The sequence below is a fragment of the Oreochromis niloticus genome, linkage group LG14 (assembly GCF_001858045.2).
Source record: "Oreochromis niloticus isolate F11D_XX linkage group LG14, O_niloticus_UMD_NMBU, whole genome shotgun sequence".
In the NCBI taxonomy this organism is placed as follows: domain Eukaryota; kingdom Metazoa; phylum Chordata; class Actinopteri; order Cichliformes; family Cichlidae; genus Oreochromis; species Oreochromis niloticus.
In genome coordinates, this window is record NC_031979.2 from 19,952,700 (window position 1) to 19,970,778 (window position 18,079).

General features: G+C 41.2%; 1 protein-coding gene across 9 annotated transcripts in view; it reads right to left on the minus strand.

Moving 5' to 3' along the window:
* elna (elastin a) overlaps positions 1–17,129 on the minus strand; it is a 54,143-nt gene extending 37,014 nt beyond the window's left edge. For 3 of the 9 annotated variants that reach the window (XM_025898452.1, XM_025898449.1, XM_025898456.1), the window contains exons 1-5: positions 16,794–17,125; positions 3,973–4,041; positions 2,299–2,346; positions 1,100–1,180; positions 867–893 (exon numbers count right to left, since the gene is read on the minus strand). In XM_025898452.1, coding sequence (XP_025754237.1) covers positions 867–893; positions 1,100–1,180; positions 2,299–2,346; positions 3,973–4,041; positions 16,794–16,869 — 301 coding nt within the window. In that variant the 5' untranslated portion in view covers positions 16,870–17,125. Of the gene's footprint in view, positions 1–866; positions 894–1,099; positions 1,181–2,298; positions 2,347–3,972; positions 4,042–16,793 lie in introns of all 9 variants that reach the window. The other 6 variants (XM_025898451.1, XM_025898454.1, XM_025898450.1 and 3 more) reach the window with 4 other exon arrangements.
* Between the last annotated feature and the right edge of the window lie 950 nt (positions 17,130–18,079).

Sequence of the window (18,079 nt, forward strand, 5' to 3'; positions counted from 1 at the left end):
TCCAGTAATGCTCTGCTGCGCCTGGCCAAAGTCAACTTCCACCAAATGCTGGATATTAGGTCATTTTCACAAAACTGCTTTCCAGCCACTCTGGTTGGAGGGTGAAGGTGTGGCACTCCAGAGGGACCCTGCTCCATGTGTTATCAGGACTATAGAACCATTGCTTGGTCCCTTATCTTTCTAAACACAGAGAGGTAGGCTGAGATTGTATCAGCAGTGCTTGGGGGAAATTAATAGATGGCTAAATTTACTAGAGCACCAATGCGGTGCAGACTAAAATACAGCAAAGGAAAATATTTATTGTACAGTATCGGAGAGAAGGGCTGTGGTAAATTTCAACACGGAGGTTTCCAGATATTGTGAGGGTCCAGCTTTACAATAACATTAATCAGTGCTCTGGCACCACTGTTTGGCAGGCGTTGATAGCTGTTTGCACTCTGCCAATCATCACTCCTTAATCCTTTTCATGCAGCAGAGGTAAAGAAATCTGTATGTATGATCCCACCCAGTCAGGAATCCCCAAATAGATGCCAACCCACTCGCCCCAAAAAACCCAGGACTGATAAAGAAAACCTGCTGACACCCAATCAAAAGACTATCTGTCTCTTTAATGACTGGGTGGGTAAGGGTAATGCAGACCATAGAGTGACTAGATTGCCTTCCTTTCAAGACCGTCCAACATGGTGTAAAATCTCTTTATTATTGCAATGCTGCATCATGTGGAAACCGAGCAAAAATATTGGGTTCAAAATATTTTGTGAAAGTGTAGATTAGTGTTAGCTCCATGTAAAAATCAGTCTGTTCTAATATCAGTAAAATGATCGAATAAAAAACATAGTAACACTAAAAAAAATGTTCCAGCTTACCTGGTTTAGGGGCCTTTCCACCTTGTCCTGTTGAAGTCAAAGCAAAGATAATATGTGAGGACTGTGTGATTATCTGATTGTGACATAATTTGTTAAACTGTTTTAACACAAACGGACAGCTTTGACTTAAGACGCCAAAATGCTTTGCTTGATTATGTGTAATGACAGTGTCTCCTAAAGGCAGGTGCATTGCTGGTCGACAGCTAAATCAATGAAGCGCAGTTGCTTCATACCTGCTGGCAATCCTGCAATGACCTGGCCACCTGCCCCTGGCACGAATACGCCTCGGCCTCCACCTCCTCCTGCATAACCTCCTGACAGAAACAGCAGATGATGATAAAAGTGATGACAACATTAATGATAGGCTGATCACAGTCGCACTGCCGTGTTTGTTTCTGTAACGATGCTCGTGTCATGTCGTCATTTCGTCCTCATCGTTACCATTTGGAGATGGCTGTTAATTATCACGGTAATCATTGTTAAAGACCACTGAGCGCATATAAGAGAAAACTCATAATGCTTTCCAGCAAACAGGCTTATTAAAAGCGGTCAGCCCTCAAACACATTGTTTTACTGCCTCAGCAATATCCCTTGGATTTAATTAATCTTAGCTTGTGGTGGCGTGACAAGGAAGTCACACCAATTGTTTTCCACCTGATCCGGCCGAACCAAATCCGAGCGCCGACAGGGAAATTTGTCTCAAGGACAGCAGTCTGTTTCTTATGGAACTAATGTTACACTGTTGTATGCTTAATGTCGTAAACTTAATGTGCGCATAGCCCTCAAATATAAAACTGCCGCATCACACTGGGTCTTCCTTCAGTCATGTCTTTAGAGCTCCTGGAGAGCAACAAAAACAAGAAAAAAAAAAGGTGCACAAGGTCAAACTTGTTCAGCAAATGCGAGCTGAAGCCCTGCCAGGGCACTGCACAGGGTGTGTAAAGCTGCTGCTAAAATGGTGTGTGTGAGTGTCTTCTGCTGATGTGTGAAATGACAAACACCAGACTGAATATCTGTGTCTGCAGTGACACTACTTTCTCGAATTAAAGAAACTTACATGGAAAATATCTATGATTTAGGCTGAGCCAAATTAAAGACTCTCTTCAAAGAGCGGCCTAGATGATGCTGAAGCTTATTAAAAATGTATAAATATTAATCAGTAGCTGGAAGGAAATGAGTTAAACCAAGTTGAATTCATCATAAAATCGCCTTGATCCATGCACAGCTCGAGCCTCATGAGGCTAAAAAACAATTCTTCCAAAATACATATTTGAAGTAGACTTTTATGATATAATTTTGTTTAATTTGTCCACATCACAGACAGAGACATGAATGCTTCAGTTCATGATAAACCAGATGCAATTCTTGAGAAGTTATTTTTATATTTTTTTGGGGGGAAAAAGTCATAAATCAAAAAATCTCTTTTACTCACCTGCAGCCTTAGCTGGTTTATAGCCCGCAGGGAACCCTCCAGCACCCCCTAGTAAAATAACAGTCATACAACTATTGATTTATGGTTTGCTTACATGTAGTAAGGTAATGGACAGTTTATCATCATGCCAGCCTACTTGTGTCATAAGTTCTGTCAGGACACCAGGAGAGTGTCTTGTGGCATCTTCTGAGAGTTACTACGTACTAACATATAAGTTTTTATATCACGATGAAGCACGGTCACAGTCCGCTATGTCCAGAAGTGACAATGCTGCACATGCATACAGTAGGGTATATGCTATACACACTACTGAATGCATGCGCACATACATCGATTATATACATTAATGTTTTGCACAGGACTCCATGCAGTCTGGTGAAAAATCGAGTATGCCCCATGATTCGATAGCTTGTAGGACCAACTTTAGCAGCAATAACTTGAAGTAATCATTTTCAGTGTGACTTTATCAGCCCCTCACATCGTTGCAGAGGAATTTTGGCTCACTCTCCTGTACAAGGTTGCTTCAGTTCACTGAGGTTTGCAGGCATTTGTTTATGCGCAGCTCTAGTAAGGTTCCACCACAGCATTTCTGTCAGGTTGAGGTCTGGATTTTGACTGGGTCATTGCAGCACCTTAATTTTTTTCTTTTTCAACCATTCTGTTGTAAATTTGTTGGGATCACTGTCCTGTTGCATGACCCAGTTTGAGCTAAGCTTTAGCTGTTTGACAGATGGCCCCACATCTGACTCTGGAATACTTTGAGACCAAGGAGCTCAGGGTCGACTCTGTGACTTCAAGGTGCCCAAGTCCTGTGGCTACAAAATAAACCAAAATCATCCCCCCTGCACCACCGTGGTATGATGTGTTTATGCTGATATGCTGTGTTTGGTTTTCAGCAGACACAATGCTGTGCGTTATGGCCAAGCATCTCTACTTTGGCTCGAAGGAAATTGTTCCTGAAATCTTGTGGTTTGTTCAAATGCAGCTTTGCAAGCCTAAGCCATGCTGTCATGTTTATTTTAGAGAGAAGACGCTTTCTTCAGGCAACCTTTGGAAGTGGTCACACTTCCTGATGATCAGTTAATTATATGCATTTGATTAGCAGCACCTGGCTCGTACTTACCTTATTAATTCTTCTGGAGGCGGTAAGAGTGTGCTTTGACAGGACTGCATGAAGTCATGTGAAAACTTTCTTTTTCACATGAGTGTATATTTGTGAGTACATACAACGAGAGAAAAGGATGATTACATGTCAAAAACATGCACATTTTCACTCTTAAAAGACTTTTTGGGTTAAATGTTTGCTCAGACAGTTTCAGACTTTCCAGTTTATGCTTTTGTGTAAGCCACTTTCAGTCATTTGAATCATCAGTGCCAAGACTTAACTATCAACTCCGCTTTGAAGTTTGATGACAAAGCACTGCCAAGTAGAGTGCTATGTTTCTTATATTCTTTTGCACATAATACTGCAAGTGTCTTTATTTTGAGTCAATTGCATGTTCACATTGCAGTGATTCTTATACTGCTATTTCTTTTAGTTAAACTTCTGCTCCACGGTAGTTCAATTTACCTCTCATACCTTTTCTAAAGAGAAGCAGACTTTGTTTATAGTGGCTGTGTTCTGGATTTTTTTTGTTTTTAAATTGTGCAGACACTTGGTGGATGCTCTTTTACCTGGAAAGAATCCAGTTCCTGTTCCACCGCCTCCTGGTCCTAACCCAGCACCAGGTGGTAGATACACACCTGGAGCACAGATCAGAAAAAGCAAGAAGTTATCTTCTATCACAAACACATGTGACACTAACTAGAAATATGGGCATGCAGCCATCTTTTTTTTTTTTTTTTTTTTTAAACACATTGCTTCTAATAGCATTTCTAAACAAAGACCTCATTTATTGGACAAACACTCTTAAACACTTCCATCATCTGTGACCCATAAAGCAAAAATGGAGTCTGTCCTTGGTATACACATCCGCCCCAGGTTGCAGAAATGAAACGTGCGCACAGCAGCTCCAGCCGAATCCACGGTGAAAGGGAAACTTTATAAGTTTGATGAGGAGAAAATTCTAATCGTTTTCATACTGATGAGGTACTGCAGTTGGAAACTTTCTTTCTGAATCTTACTGCAGTACTCTGAATACCCACAACCCCCACCTGCATCCCCTAGCCTTATTTTTCGCCTGATTTTTGGCTGCAACTCTGAGTAACTCCTGAGATGGTCGTTCTGGATCCCAGACATGGTGGCCTCATGTGTGCAAGGAACAACAAGAGAAATAAAAAGAAATGGAGACTTAAAAAAATGACTGCAGTTGTTCTGGGACGACTAACAGCTAAATCCAACGGGACCGGCGAGCTAAAGCCAAAATTACAAGTAATATTTTTTGAGGGGAAAACCTGGTTTATATCACAAAAACACAATGTAAATGAGAGAATGTGGCTGTAAGACCACAATGATTATGTTTAATGGCTCTTACATGTGTTGGAAGACAATTTAATTTAAAACACATGTCAAAGGCGTTCATGTGTTTATTAGAGAATACACTTTGAAAACTGGGCTTTCGGTTCCGTCCACTGAGTGAGGCCATTAGAGGAGGAACATTACAAGGTATTACTGTCCAATCTGGATGAATCAAAGTTCATCACACATGCAACCAAAAAAACAGCCCATGCATTTGATCGAGTACGCTGGATTGAAGAAAGCACTAACAACCTGTGATATATTTTTTGATTTGTGCAACAGTATTATCAGTTTTATAGCTGAGGCTGATAAAGCAGTGCTAATCAGTGGGGGGAACTAGTGAAGCGCAAAGTCCTAGAGGATGCTGCAGGAACCACCTGGACTGGAAGAAGAAGATATTTGTTAACACACAGCTGGATTATTAAATTACAAGGAAGCTAAGTATGAAAATCTTTAATTTAAATGTACTGACACAGCTGTAAGTAGTTTGCAGTGAAGCTATGGACAACAGTGTCACACTCATATGTCTGTGAATGTTCTCAGTCATCCAGGTCATCGTAGTCTAAGGAGCTTGGAAAGAAAAGCGTTTGGACCATTTGACCATTTGTCCCTAGAACTGAAGAAGCTTCTCGGATAAGAGGTGAAACGTCTTCAAGCAACTTAAAGAAGTCCAGATGCTTTTCTTTCCAAGCTCCTTAGACTCCTTCAGATACTATGCAACTGTGCTCATAGTTTAGGGGTAAACACGCTTGTTTATGATGAAGAGATAAAATGTTGTGTTGAGCAAAAAGTAATGCGCCAAGAAGGGTCTTATAACCACTGTGGTTGTCTGCAGTGTAGGACAAATGATAGGGTGTCTCTTAACCTATCCTAGCTGGAAGGATCCGTGTGCTGGACTGATCACATTTCTTGAGGTTTGGCCTTGCAGACTGAAACAAAAAAGGGCTCTGTATTAATTTGAAATGCAGTGCACATGTTTGTCTGTCTCTATTAGTTTGCCCATGCCCGTGGCTCCATGGCATAGAGCTCAAGTGCAAGGCACTACACAGTGGACGCACAGTTATTGTTCTCAATCTTGCTCCTTCATTTAGCAATCAAAAGGAGGATTTCCTGTGCTGGCATTGTAAGTGAGGCAGGACGGACTGCGGGTCTGCTCCAGTTTTCCTTTTGCTTAGAATCCAGTCGTGCTACTGTACCACATCCACAGAGTGCACCGGGTTCACCAAGACCGCGCATCCAAATAAGGCACAAACTGACCTCTGCCAAGTGCCCTGACCTACGTCAATAAATTTGAAGATTTCTTCATGATTTTCTTAATAATCATCATCATCATGTGCTTATGTTCCTCATGAACTCAGCCAGGTCATGGGAACGTGTTGGAATGTGTGTGGAGGACAAGACTGACTCGGAGAGCAAGCAGGATTTAGACGAAGCAGAATTTACTGTACAGTCAGGTTTGCTGGGTGTTTGTGACGTGCATGGTCTTGAGAAAAGAAGACTGGTGACCCCATGCAAAAGCCCCTCTCCTGTTTTTTTTAGAGTAAAAGCTAAAAGGCAATCATAACAATTATAATTTTATGTGTAGAAACCTTCTTGGTGCAGGTTATCAACATTGGAACAGAAGAAGAAGTTGTGACAACTTAGGATAAATAAGAAGGGGAAAAGAAAATATTAATATTAACTGGCTGCTGTGTAGGGAGAAATAAGCTTTCTTGTTATCAGTTAAATGTCAGTGACTGTTACAACTGTTAGGCTGTACGGAGTGTATTTTTTTCTGTAGAGTGCTCTGTGCATATTAAGAGGGTGATGATGTACGTGCACTCACGGGAACCCTGGCAGCAATTTTGACTTATCACCAGTTTCACTTTGGACTTGAATGCGGTCCAGCTGTGGGGCTCTTAGCGAATGGGTTTTCAGTAAGCTAGTCATCAGCAAAGTAAGCCAGTCGCAAGTACAAAGTTCATTATCTGGTGGCGAGATCCTGAGACTTCCTGTGGTATTTTGCATGCTAATCACAGAAGACGATGTTAAGATTAAAGCACAAATTTCTAGTTTTCTCTCAATAATGGAAGATTCTGGAGTTTGCCTCACTGTGGTTCACCACATTAAATAATTCAGCAAACCAGCAGGAACAGCTATTGCTGCATCACTTTTGAGTGTAACATAAAGGAGCAACATTTAGAGCAATCACTCCACCCACCACAGAGGCAAAGACATAATAATTCGCCACTTTCACCTAACATGCTGTCTAAGGGCCTGCCAGATATGAATCACCCTTACGCCACATTTTGGAGGCGGGGGGACTGAAGACAAGCGCTGAAACTTGTCAAGAGATGTCAAGAAAGTTTTTGATGTGGTGTAGCCAGTAAACTAGACGACACCGAGCTACACTTCAGTGGTAACTTTGCAAAAAATAAAGACAGAGAAGGAAAAGAAGTCACTTTTGTACTGTCTGTAACCCTCAGGATAATTGCTAACATCCAAACCTCACATCCAAATCTACACAAACTGATCAGCCACAACATTAAACACAGCCTATTATCCTCATTTTCACCTCCATCATTTGATTCTTGGACTGTACGAGAGGATTTTTTTTCATCATTTACACAATAATCCCTATCCTGAGGTTTTGGTGCAGCTCTACAGCTTATTCACTGTCTGAAATAAGCTTTTTTTTTTCTTTAAGCAAACATTCTTCTGATTGGCTGCCTCTGATTAACAAAAGCACAAGCGGGACTACCGTGTGAGATAGACCTCAAGCATAGTTTATAGTCTATCTGTGTAGGTCCTCAGTCATTCAAGTCATCGTAGTCTATGGAGTTTAGAAAGAAAGTGACTGGACGTCTTTCATTTTCGTGATGATGTTTCACCTCCCTATGGAAGCCCGTTTCTGCCACTAAAAAAAACAAAAAAACAGGATCTATAACTCGATAGACTTATTTTCTTGAAATTTCAGCTTATTAACTTGAAATTTAGAGAAAAGTAGCTCGAAATGTTGACTTACGTTTCTCAAAATTTTTAGTTAATAACTCAAAATTTAGAGTTAGCGCTGCCAATTGGTAATCAATGTGAATGACATCATTTCCTTGTTACCCGGAAGCTGAAGCCCTCAGCTACAAATGCTACAGCTAAGCTACCAGTATTACAGCCAGTCATGAATGCACAAATTGCTGATTATTTTCAGTGTGGCTTTCCAAATGATGAAATCCTTGTGTTATTAGCTGAATCACATGGCGCTACTATCAGCAAACGTACTCTCAAAAGCGCCAATTTGTTGCGATTCGGTTTTGAGAGCGCATTCCACGTAGATTACTGATTGGCAGAGCTAACTCGAAATTTTGAGTTACTTTTCTCAAAATTTTGAGTTAATAGGTCGAAATTTTGAGTTATGGATACTTTTTTTTTTTTTTTTTAGTGGCGGAAATGGACTTCCATACCTCTCAGCCAAGAGACTTCTTCAGTTCTGAAAGCAAATGGTGGAAAGTCCCAGGTATTTAAACCCTAGTGGGGATTGTCACTTTCCTAATGGGGGAAAGAGGGTTTTTCACCAAACACGTATACACTCCTGTGCAATCCTTCAAGACCTTCACTGTGCATCACTGAAGGAGCATTAAGTATACTTCTGCTGATTGCTGTTCGGCTGACACTGGGGCCAGAACAGGGAAAAGAGAGACGAGAGAACCGGGAAAAAGCTTCAAAGATCTAAAAATCCACCACGGAAAGCAAAAACAACAGCTGCAGTGAACTCCACTCTGCATGTCAGCGTACCCATGTGCAAGATACTGAACCTCTGCCTTCTCTGCAGCTCCGGGAGTCTAACGATATGCTCACTAGGTTAATTGCTGATTCTAAATTGGCCGTACTGTAGGTGTGGATGTCAGAGTGAGCGTGTTAGGCCTGTGTCAAATAAACGACCTGATCTGGGGTTACCTAGCCTCTGGACCTATAACAGCATGGATAGGGTACAGCTAACCCATCACTCCCAGCAAAGGGGAAAGCAGCTAATAAACAAAGTTTTTGGATAGTCAAACTGTGGAGTTGCCCGTCTTGCTGCCAAAAAAAACACCCAGTCAGCATCATAGACAGGGGAGACAGGGGATCCATAGGGCTATCCTCCGCTCTCTGACACTGGGATGTGGATTGTAGTGTGGGGCCTTTCTGGGTCCAGCTTTTACTGATGTTTCTCACAGATGCTCAATTGGAAAGGGATTTGGGAAGTTTGGAGGCCAGGTCAATGCAAGGACCTAAGATTCCCCAGCAGATCATTGTACTGCAGCAAAATGCTCAACATTATTCACTTTACCTACAGGGGCCCCTGTGAGTGGCTTAACACACAGTTCTAGATTGTGTTGGTGCATTTAAGTACCCCATTACAACATGTAGTGTTCCTCACCCTGTCATGTATTCTGTTATTTTAGTGATTCGCAACATTTCGTAGACTCCCTAAGAGAGGGACACGTTTCTTACAAAGGTGTCTGAAGTGTCATTAATCAGATTTTTATTACTTTTTAAAATAGCCACTGTTTTATAAGACAGTTTCTTATCGGTAGATCAAGGCGCGCCACTTATTTAAAACGTATGCGTCCAGTCTTATATAAATCACAGCCAAGTTGCAGCTGTGTGGAAAATCTCAACCTCACATCATTTATATTTTTACCGTATGCAAGAAAAATACTTTCTAAATTTGTGTATCAGCAATGAGGGTTGCTTCAAGCGTGAAAATCTTGTCAACACTTGACATTCAAACTCTGACGAGAGTTGATTATTCAGTTTCCAGGGAATTTGCATTTACATTTACGGAGAACAAAGAGGACAATCTGTGAAAAGCCTGAAGGCTTAGATAGAAATCATTTTCACACGCGTCCACATATGTGGACGTAGTGTTTTGGGTTTGCCTAATTCCCTTGTTTTGAGTTTCGTTAAAATGACGTAGTTCACCAGACACAAGCTAACAAGTGGAAAGGCCCGTGTCCAGATATGTTTAGCTTTGCCTAATGTCATGTTTTGAGTGTCAGTCTGGAAATTAAAAAGTGACATGTTTATCAGCTGTTCAGCTGGCAAGATAATTTATTTGATGTATTGCCTGAGCATCAAAACTGGCAGCAAAGCCTTCCATTGTAATTCATGAATTTATCACAAATTATAGCCTAAGTGGAAAATGTACACTGGCTTACACACTTGATTTTTATGAGGATATGGGTTACTGGGCCCAAAAATAATGACTGGCTCATAGAGAAGGTAGGAAATTGTAAGTCAGATCTTGTTTTGTTACTAAATCAAACCAAAGCCAATGACGGATTTTTCCATAGTACCACCCAAGTTAATGGCAGTTTTTACAATTGCTCTTTGAAAGATCTTAGTCTTACTTCATTTACAACAAGCTGGGTGAGTAATGTGACATTTCCCTGACCCTGTGCTGTGGCTGTTTAATAATTGGTCTTTGGAATTGATTGAGCAATTTGCCTGACTTGTGCATGCAAAACACGCTTACGTATGCGAGTACACACACACACACACACACACACACACACACACACACACACACACACACACACACACATACATGCACATGCACACACAAACACAGCACTTGCACATGTGACCTCGTAAACAGTTAATGAGGGCATTCCCTTCATAAAAGGCTTACAGAGCCATTACCATTGTGATCTCGGTGCATAGTTTGTGAAGTATTGGCAGATCTGGACAGTGTTTACATCACATTTACACGATTCCGCGCCTGTATTTCTATCGCTTTAGATAAAATTTAAAAATGTTTTGGCAAACTAGCAGCTGTTTGCTGTATTCACATCATGTATCCAAAACCGCTGTCCCAGAAGAGGAGGTTTGGTTCTCTCTTTATGGAAAGCTCTCGTAGCGCAACCCAAGGAGCACTGCAGTGAAGCAAACACTGCGGTTCCTGGCACTCTTACATCTCCCGTTATCAGACACATGACAGCTGGCCAATCAGTCATCCATTTCACTATTTTTGCACTATTTTCCAAAGCATGTTGGAAAAATGTGAGAAGCAGTTCAGAAAATGAAATTTTTCAAAGTTTAAATCTATGTTAGTCTCACCCCCAACTGATTTCAACTTCCCTTTCTACGGATTCCCATCTTGTTTCAGTGACTGAAGCGAAACATAAGCATGTGGTGAGCAGAATTTTAACAACTCACAAGACCAGATTTCAGTCCTGTCAGGGTTCACTCTCTGGTGGCTCTAGTGAAGCTTTCTACTGGAAGCTGACAGGGTATCATTACAAGATTAGGAAAGTCATGCCTTTGAAACCAAACATGGGTTTGGAGCAGCTGCTGTGGGCTCTCCTGTGTGAGGATTGCAAAGTTGAGCATTATGGAGGAAACTGGGCCGTGGTTGGAGATAACCATCAACCATGTGAAATCACTACAAGCTAATGGAACAAGTTGTTCATGTTATGACTCCCCTCCAAAATCTGATTTATGTGATTGTATCAAGCAGTGGAACCAACAGAGTTACAAATGAAATGTTAAAAGGACCATAAATGACTAAAATCATTATCCACTGTTTGCAATGTTCCAAAATGTGTGCCCTGCATTTCTTTTGACTTCATAAAAACCAACTTAACTGATGGGACACCTGAACATAACTGCACTGTGAATTGTGCTGACTAAAATATAGTTTAAGGTATGAATAAAGTTTTGTTTCTCAAAATGTGTTGCGCATTGCAAAGAAATCCCCTATAAAGTAATAAAAAGGAGGATTTTCACAGGACTTGACGCAGGCCTGTGAAAATCTAAGTACGCTCTATGATTCAACAACTTGTAGGTTCACTTCACAGCTCTCTTTAAAAGGTCCCACCGCAGCATTTCAATCATGTTTAGGTCTAGACTTTAGGCCATTGCAACACTTTTGTTTCCATTCCTTTGTCTTTTTGGGATCACTGTACTGTTGCATGGTCAAAAAACGAGTTTTAGCTGTTGGACAGATGGCCTCACATTTGACTCTAGAATATTTCGTTGTACAGAGGAGTTCATGGTTGACTCAGTGACCGCAAGGTGCCCCGGTCCAATAGTTGCAACACAAGCTAAAAACATCATCTTTCCACCAGGGCTGTGATTTTTTTGCTGATATGCTGTGTTTGGGTTTTACCAAACATGGCGCCATGCATTATGGCTAAATATCTCCACTTTGGTCTCATCTGTCGAAAGGACGTTATTCCAGCAGACCTGCAAGCCTAAGCTGTTCAAGTCTGAAACTTTAACATTTAATATACTAACTGAGGCATGTACAGTCTGAGATGTTGCTTTTGGGTTTGTTGCAGTCTCTCTGAGGATTGCACAGGCTGTCTTTGGGGTTGCTGGAACCCATCACAATATTGGAAGATGGCATTGGTCGTGTCCAAATTCATGGGCTGCATCCTCCTGAGGCCGCATTTGTAGACCGATTACGTCACAGCGACGCACCGAAGGCTGTCCAAATTCGTAGACTCCTCTGAATGCAGCCGACAAATGCGTCCTCATTTTCCCCGAATTTGAAGGATGGGTCGGGTGTGTCCTTCGTGGCCCACTATATCCCAGAATTCATAGTGCGGCCCAGCCAAACTCCAGTTTCCAACAATGGCGGCCGCTACTAAGTTTTAAAATTACTCTTACTAATCTTTCTGAGTCACAAAATAAACTTTTAACATATTTTCAGGCGAGAATGTAGCTGTGTAAACATCAAATATCTGCTCGGTTTATCAAGATATCGCATATTTGCAAAAGTGCTTCGACGTTTTCGGAGACGTCTGTTACCCACCAGCTCGATAGCTGACCGGGAGCTCGAGGGTCACTGAAGCCGCCGAGAACAGCACAACTCCCGGCACATCATTTTCCGATCACCGCGGACTTTCGCTACTCAGGTTAAACATAATATAAGTCACTTAGACAACCTAAAAATGTTATTGTTTGGCTTTTTTCGGTGTTTTGTTTGTTCGTGAGTAAATCGGTTTGGCTGAGATTAAAGTTATTAGATTAGATTAGATAAAATAAAACTTTATTAATCCCCCGGGTGGGTTCCTCCAGGATTTTCACACAGCTGACTAAACGTCAAACAGAAAACTGATTAAAAAGAAGTGTGAGATGGTTGAGAATTTACGCCAGTGTCCTGTTATATTTTAGATAGCAAGGAGCAGACAGCTGAGTTTATTAAACTCCACCGAGACAGCGGTGACGCTAATCAGAAGGCTAGACCGTCCAATTTCACAGCCGTTTACTTCCGACCTACCCGACCTTCTGAGGACCCGGCCCACGTAGACCGTGAAGGCCGGGTCCTCAGGAGGATGCAGCCCATGAATTTGGACACGACCATTGTGTTAACACACACACATGAATGCTTCAGACCAGCAAACTGGAAAAAACTTCTGCTTTTATAGACATGCTCACACTTGTTGCTGATCAGTTAATGGAGTGCATTTGATTACCAGCATTTGGCTGCAACTTACCCTCTTAATTTCTATGAAATTAGTAAAGGTGTATTTGGTTTTTCACAGGACTACATATTGTGAACAATCCAAGACAAAAAACCCCCAAATCAATCACAACACAAGATGTTTTACAGCAGAGGATTTTGATGATTTTGATTAACCTGACGTAATGTATTTGATTAAAATTATAGTTTATTTCCCTCTTTTCTCATCAGCTTATCCTCATTTGTGAATTTCTAATTAAAAAACTGTGCTGTAATGGTGTTTGTTGTAAACCTAAAAGAAGAAGTTGGACATCAGCCATGGCGGCCGAAGATGAAAAAATTCCTGACTGGAGCCACTTCAGATTGCTGGCCCAGTAAGATTACACCTACCAGCTCGCAGCCTGGTGAGGGCTGCTTGCATAGTGGCTGGAATGAATCATCGGAGATAATGTGCCTCTTTGTTGAACACTTGGCACTCCTCGATTGCAGACCAAACATCTGACTGGAAGATGCTCAGACTGACATTTACACACAAAGAGTAAGAGCTAAACAAATTATTGATATGTTTTTGTAGCAGTGGTGAGAAGTGACTACTATCCAAAACCTGTAGGCATTTAAATCGTAACACATTGGGTTTGCAAAGCAGTGAGTCAAAGAAAGAATTGGTTTCCATTAAACTGTGCGCTGGGTTTATAAAGTCAAGACTGGTAATGAAAAAAAGAGAAGTGCAAGAACTAAGAGGTTGTTCCCTGGACATTAGCTGTGCATTCTTCTTCAAATTACATAATGTGTATTAAAACAACTCATCCATCCTAAACCCCTGCTCCGATTTGTGTAACCTTCTTAACAGTAGTTATAGTAAAAAAAGAAAAAGAAAAAAAGAAAGAGCGATAGGAAAGCCAACGTGTTAGTAATCGCTCCTGGCTTTGTGCTTTGATGCAGAGAGTGACTTTCCAGGAGGGCAAAACCTCTTTGATGTAAAACATGGTTGGAATTGTACAATTCCCTCGCACTTTCTTAGGAAATGCGCCAGAGTGGGACATGTATACATGGAATAAAAGTTCTTTCACAATAACAAACCAATCAGTGCTTGTAACTAAACAGCTTCTATCCAAATGTGTACTGAATGAAGTCACCTCGCTGGAAATTACACCAAACCGCTCAACGTCAACAAATTAAAATGCTTGTGTGGCTCCAGCTAGAGAGAAGCAGAAGAAGAACCTTGTTGGAAAAATCTCCCCCCCGCCGCCAAAAAACCTGCATCTTGTTCAGACGGTACTTCAAATAGACTGCTTCAGTAATTGCAGAGTAGAGCTGTTGAGCGCTGGGAGCACCTATACGTCACATTAATCCAGTATACTGTGGTTGGCACCCCACCACACCAGAGGAGGGATTAAAGCCAAAGAAGTGTTCACAGCACATGCTACCAATAAAGTAGTGCATCGAGTTTAAGTACCCACCAGTAACGCTCAGGTACTGCTGCACGTCAACACTGGTGTTTTGGCTATTGCATGGCAGTCCACTCTGCAATGTATTTAAGTTCACCTAGAGCCAGGCGACTGGCACTGATTAATGTATGAAATTCCTTGAGGCTGATCCTGACTAATGCCAAATGAGTGGAACTGGCTTCCAGCAGCATTAAAGAAAAAAAAAAATCCTAAACTCCTGAATTCTTTGGACACTTTGAAGGAAGAAAACTGCTTTTTTTCCTCTTTTTATCTGAGCTCAAAGCCAAGTCCTGCCAATCGGAGTTGTGCCATTAACTCTGTCCTTGTCTGTCCTTGAAGCCAGCTCAAAACGTGGGATTGTTTTATTGTCTGTGTGAATGCAACATATGGACTGAGGTACTTGAGATACTTAAACCATAGCTAGTGTTCTATAGGACGCATTGTTTATAGAGCTTCAAGTTGGTCCGCCTCTTTCATCATATGAGGGAGATCCAAACAAACAAACTATAGTAACTGTATATTTCCTCCAGGATCCATTTCTCATTTACATTTGTTGACTGAAGTTATTCAGAGAGGGTTGTCAGTCCACTATAATTCAAAGCGTGAATTTGTCAAGCACAAGAGGCATTTTCTGGGCAGAACCGTTAAATGGGTGGATTGGGTGTTAATGAGGTTCGTGTTACTCACAAATAATTTACCCTTGGACCGCGCCCAGAAGGTTTTTTCAGGTTAGAGTGCACAGACACAGATGGAACTAGTTTGAGCACCACAGAAATGTTTGAAATGGATAGATTCAACACTCATCTTGAGATCAAAGTTGCGCTGCTAAGCCAATATTGATATTTGCTGGCTCCTTTACCTGCTATATATTTTTCATGAAAGTACCTCAAAATCTCCATAGAAATTCGCCTGGCACCGAGAAGACATGATGGATGTGCCAGGGACCAGAGCGGATAAAGAAATTCTACAATCAGATGAAGACAGCTAGAAAAAGTGAGACTTTATATGGACAAAATATTTACTTTAGGACTCTAACAGCATATCCATAATGCATCTAAAAGTACACTTGGACACTGGAAGATAAGGAATATAAACAGCTGTAACTTTTATGCAAATAAATACAACAACAAATGGACTACAGCATACCCAGTCCCAGATGCTTGACATGTTTTCCAGTTGGGGACGGAATAACTCAGAATCTCAGCCAAATCCCAGACTAAGAAGCAATCAAAGCAATGCAGGCAGAGGAGAGAAAGCAAACTCACTAGCTGAATGATAGTGGGAGGCAAACTCTCTCCCTTTCAGTCTGAAACTGATAAGTCTCAACTTCAAACTGCACTTGAAACTAGCTCTTCTGTTCTGTACACACACACAATGCTACAAGAGCTGCTGAAAGCTTTTAGAGTCACTCTCACATTCACTCTGTCCAACGCAGGAGTTCATCAGGAGTGAATCAGAAGTATGTGTTTTTTCCTGAGCAGAAAGAAGAGCCAGCTGGAGCCTCCTCTTACATTTTTTGGATTGGATCTGCAGCCATATAAACATAAGCACGCATATGGATAGGTGTGCACACAGGAGCCAGGTCAAGCGTTTGAAATGCATTAAAAGACATGCATGTGAAGCGAGTTCGGAGACTTGAGGGGCGTCTTGTTATGGTTTACATTTAGATTGCACAATAATAGTGATGCAATAGGGGAGTGCAATCATTAAGATAAATAGGTGGCTTTTAAAACTTAATGTTTAAACTCATGGGACAGAAGTGTGGAGTCATAGACAGCATGTACATACACACTTTTTGCAAACATGAAACATAAAATAAGAACTCTTTTCTATATAGATTGTAGTGTGGGAATTAATAAAAATCAAATGAGCAGCAGTCATCAATAAATCAGCAAACCAAGCATACCAAGCAATATAATGCAGAGGTCATTTTACATTTGCATTTTTATTTTGCACAAGTTTAACATCTGATGTAAACAAAATCAATTTTATTTATTATATAAAGCCTTTATATGTACTTCTTGCTGCCTTGTGGCTAATAAGCATCAGCAGAAATTTTGATGACTGAAGATTTTAAGTTTAGGAAAAAATTTATTTTGCACCTGTTCTAAAGCTTTGATGCAGCAATAATTATGACTCCATTCACCTGCGGTTATGCACTTACCTCCTTGAAGAGAGGGTTGAATCAGTGCTAAGATGAAGAGTCCACAGAAGAGCAACAGAATGTTTCTGTTAGCCATCTCGCTCCAAAATGCACCACCCCTCTCCCGATCAGCTGGTTTTATTCTCTTCTGGCTAATTACCACTAGCCCCGAAGTCTCAAAGAGTGATGAGAAAAAAGAAAAAAAAGCAGGGGGAGGGTGAAAAAAGGGAAAAGCTCGATGCAATTATGAGAGGGCAAACACTCTGGTTCAATGGATCACTTTGCTTTATTTCCTCGTCTATGTCTGGTGTTGCTGTTTTTATTCTGGTCACTCCTGCCAGCAGCACAGACGCTCCTGCCAGCAAGGAGAGGGAGAGAGAGAGAGCAAGAGACACACACATAGATACAGAGAGGGAAAGGGAGAGGGAGCAAGAAAGACCCCCATCCAGAAGGGATTGAATTGTCTGCCAAACATTTGCACGGATACAGAGCATACTTATTTGTTACAGGCTGAGGAAGAGCAAACAACAAACCCAGATAATTACCTGCGTTCTGTGGTTTTAATTTTCAGCTCGTTGCTTTTCAACACTTGCAGTGCCACGAGCTTGCAACTCTTTTAACCAAGCAATCACAAAAACCTGAGGATAGAGGGGGGAAAGGAACACAGCAAGAGTCGGCATCTTTCCACCAACTATAAGAGCCACATATTAAAAATGTCCCTGGCTCCATAAACAGCTGGGGAAACTGAAGCATGCGGTGCCCGGCAACCCGTGATGGAAAAGGCAGCAATCGTCACTCAAAGATGACACCGCGTGAAGAAGCCAAGGATGATGTTTCTTGGGAGCTAGTCAGTGTCTCAGAAAGTTCATGAGGACATCAGTCAGTGTCAGGCTTCATGGTTGACTGATGTAATTGTGCTCCTTAGATAGTGAAGTTTTATTTGTGATAACTTTGGTGGCTTTACATTTGATCAGCTGTTCAATGTTGATAAATAAGTTGGTTGTCTTGTACGATCCTGTTTTTATCATCTGCAAAACATTTTATTTATTGAGCAAATCATTCCTGGATCAAATTCAGTTCAGTTTGGTTTGATCTATATAGACATACAATGACTGCCTTTGAGCAAGCACATGGTGAGAGTGGGAAGGAAAAACTCCCTTTTAACTGGAAGAAACTCTCTCAGGAAAGAGGAAGCCAGGAGAAAAAACACACTGTGGAAGAGAGCCTGAGATAAATTATAAGTAATAATTAAATGCAAATTTGTGTGTAAACGCATAAAGAGAGAAAAAGGAGAAGTTCAACGTTCA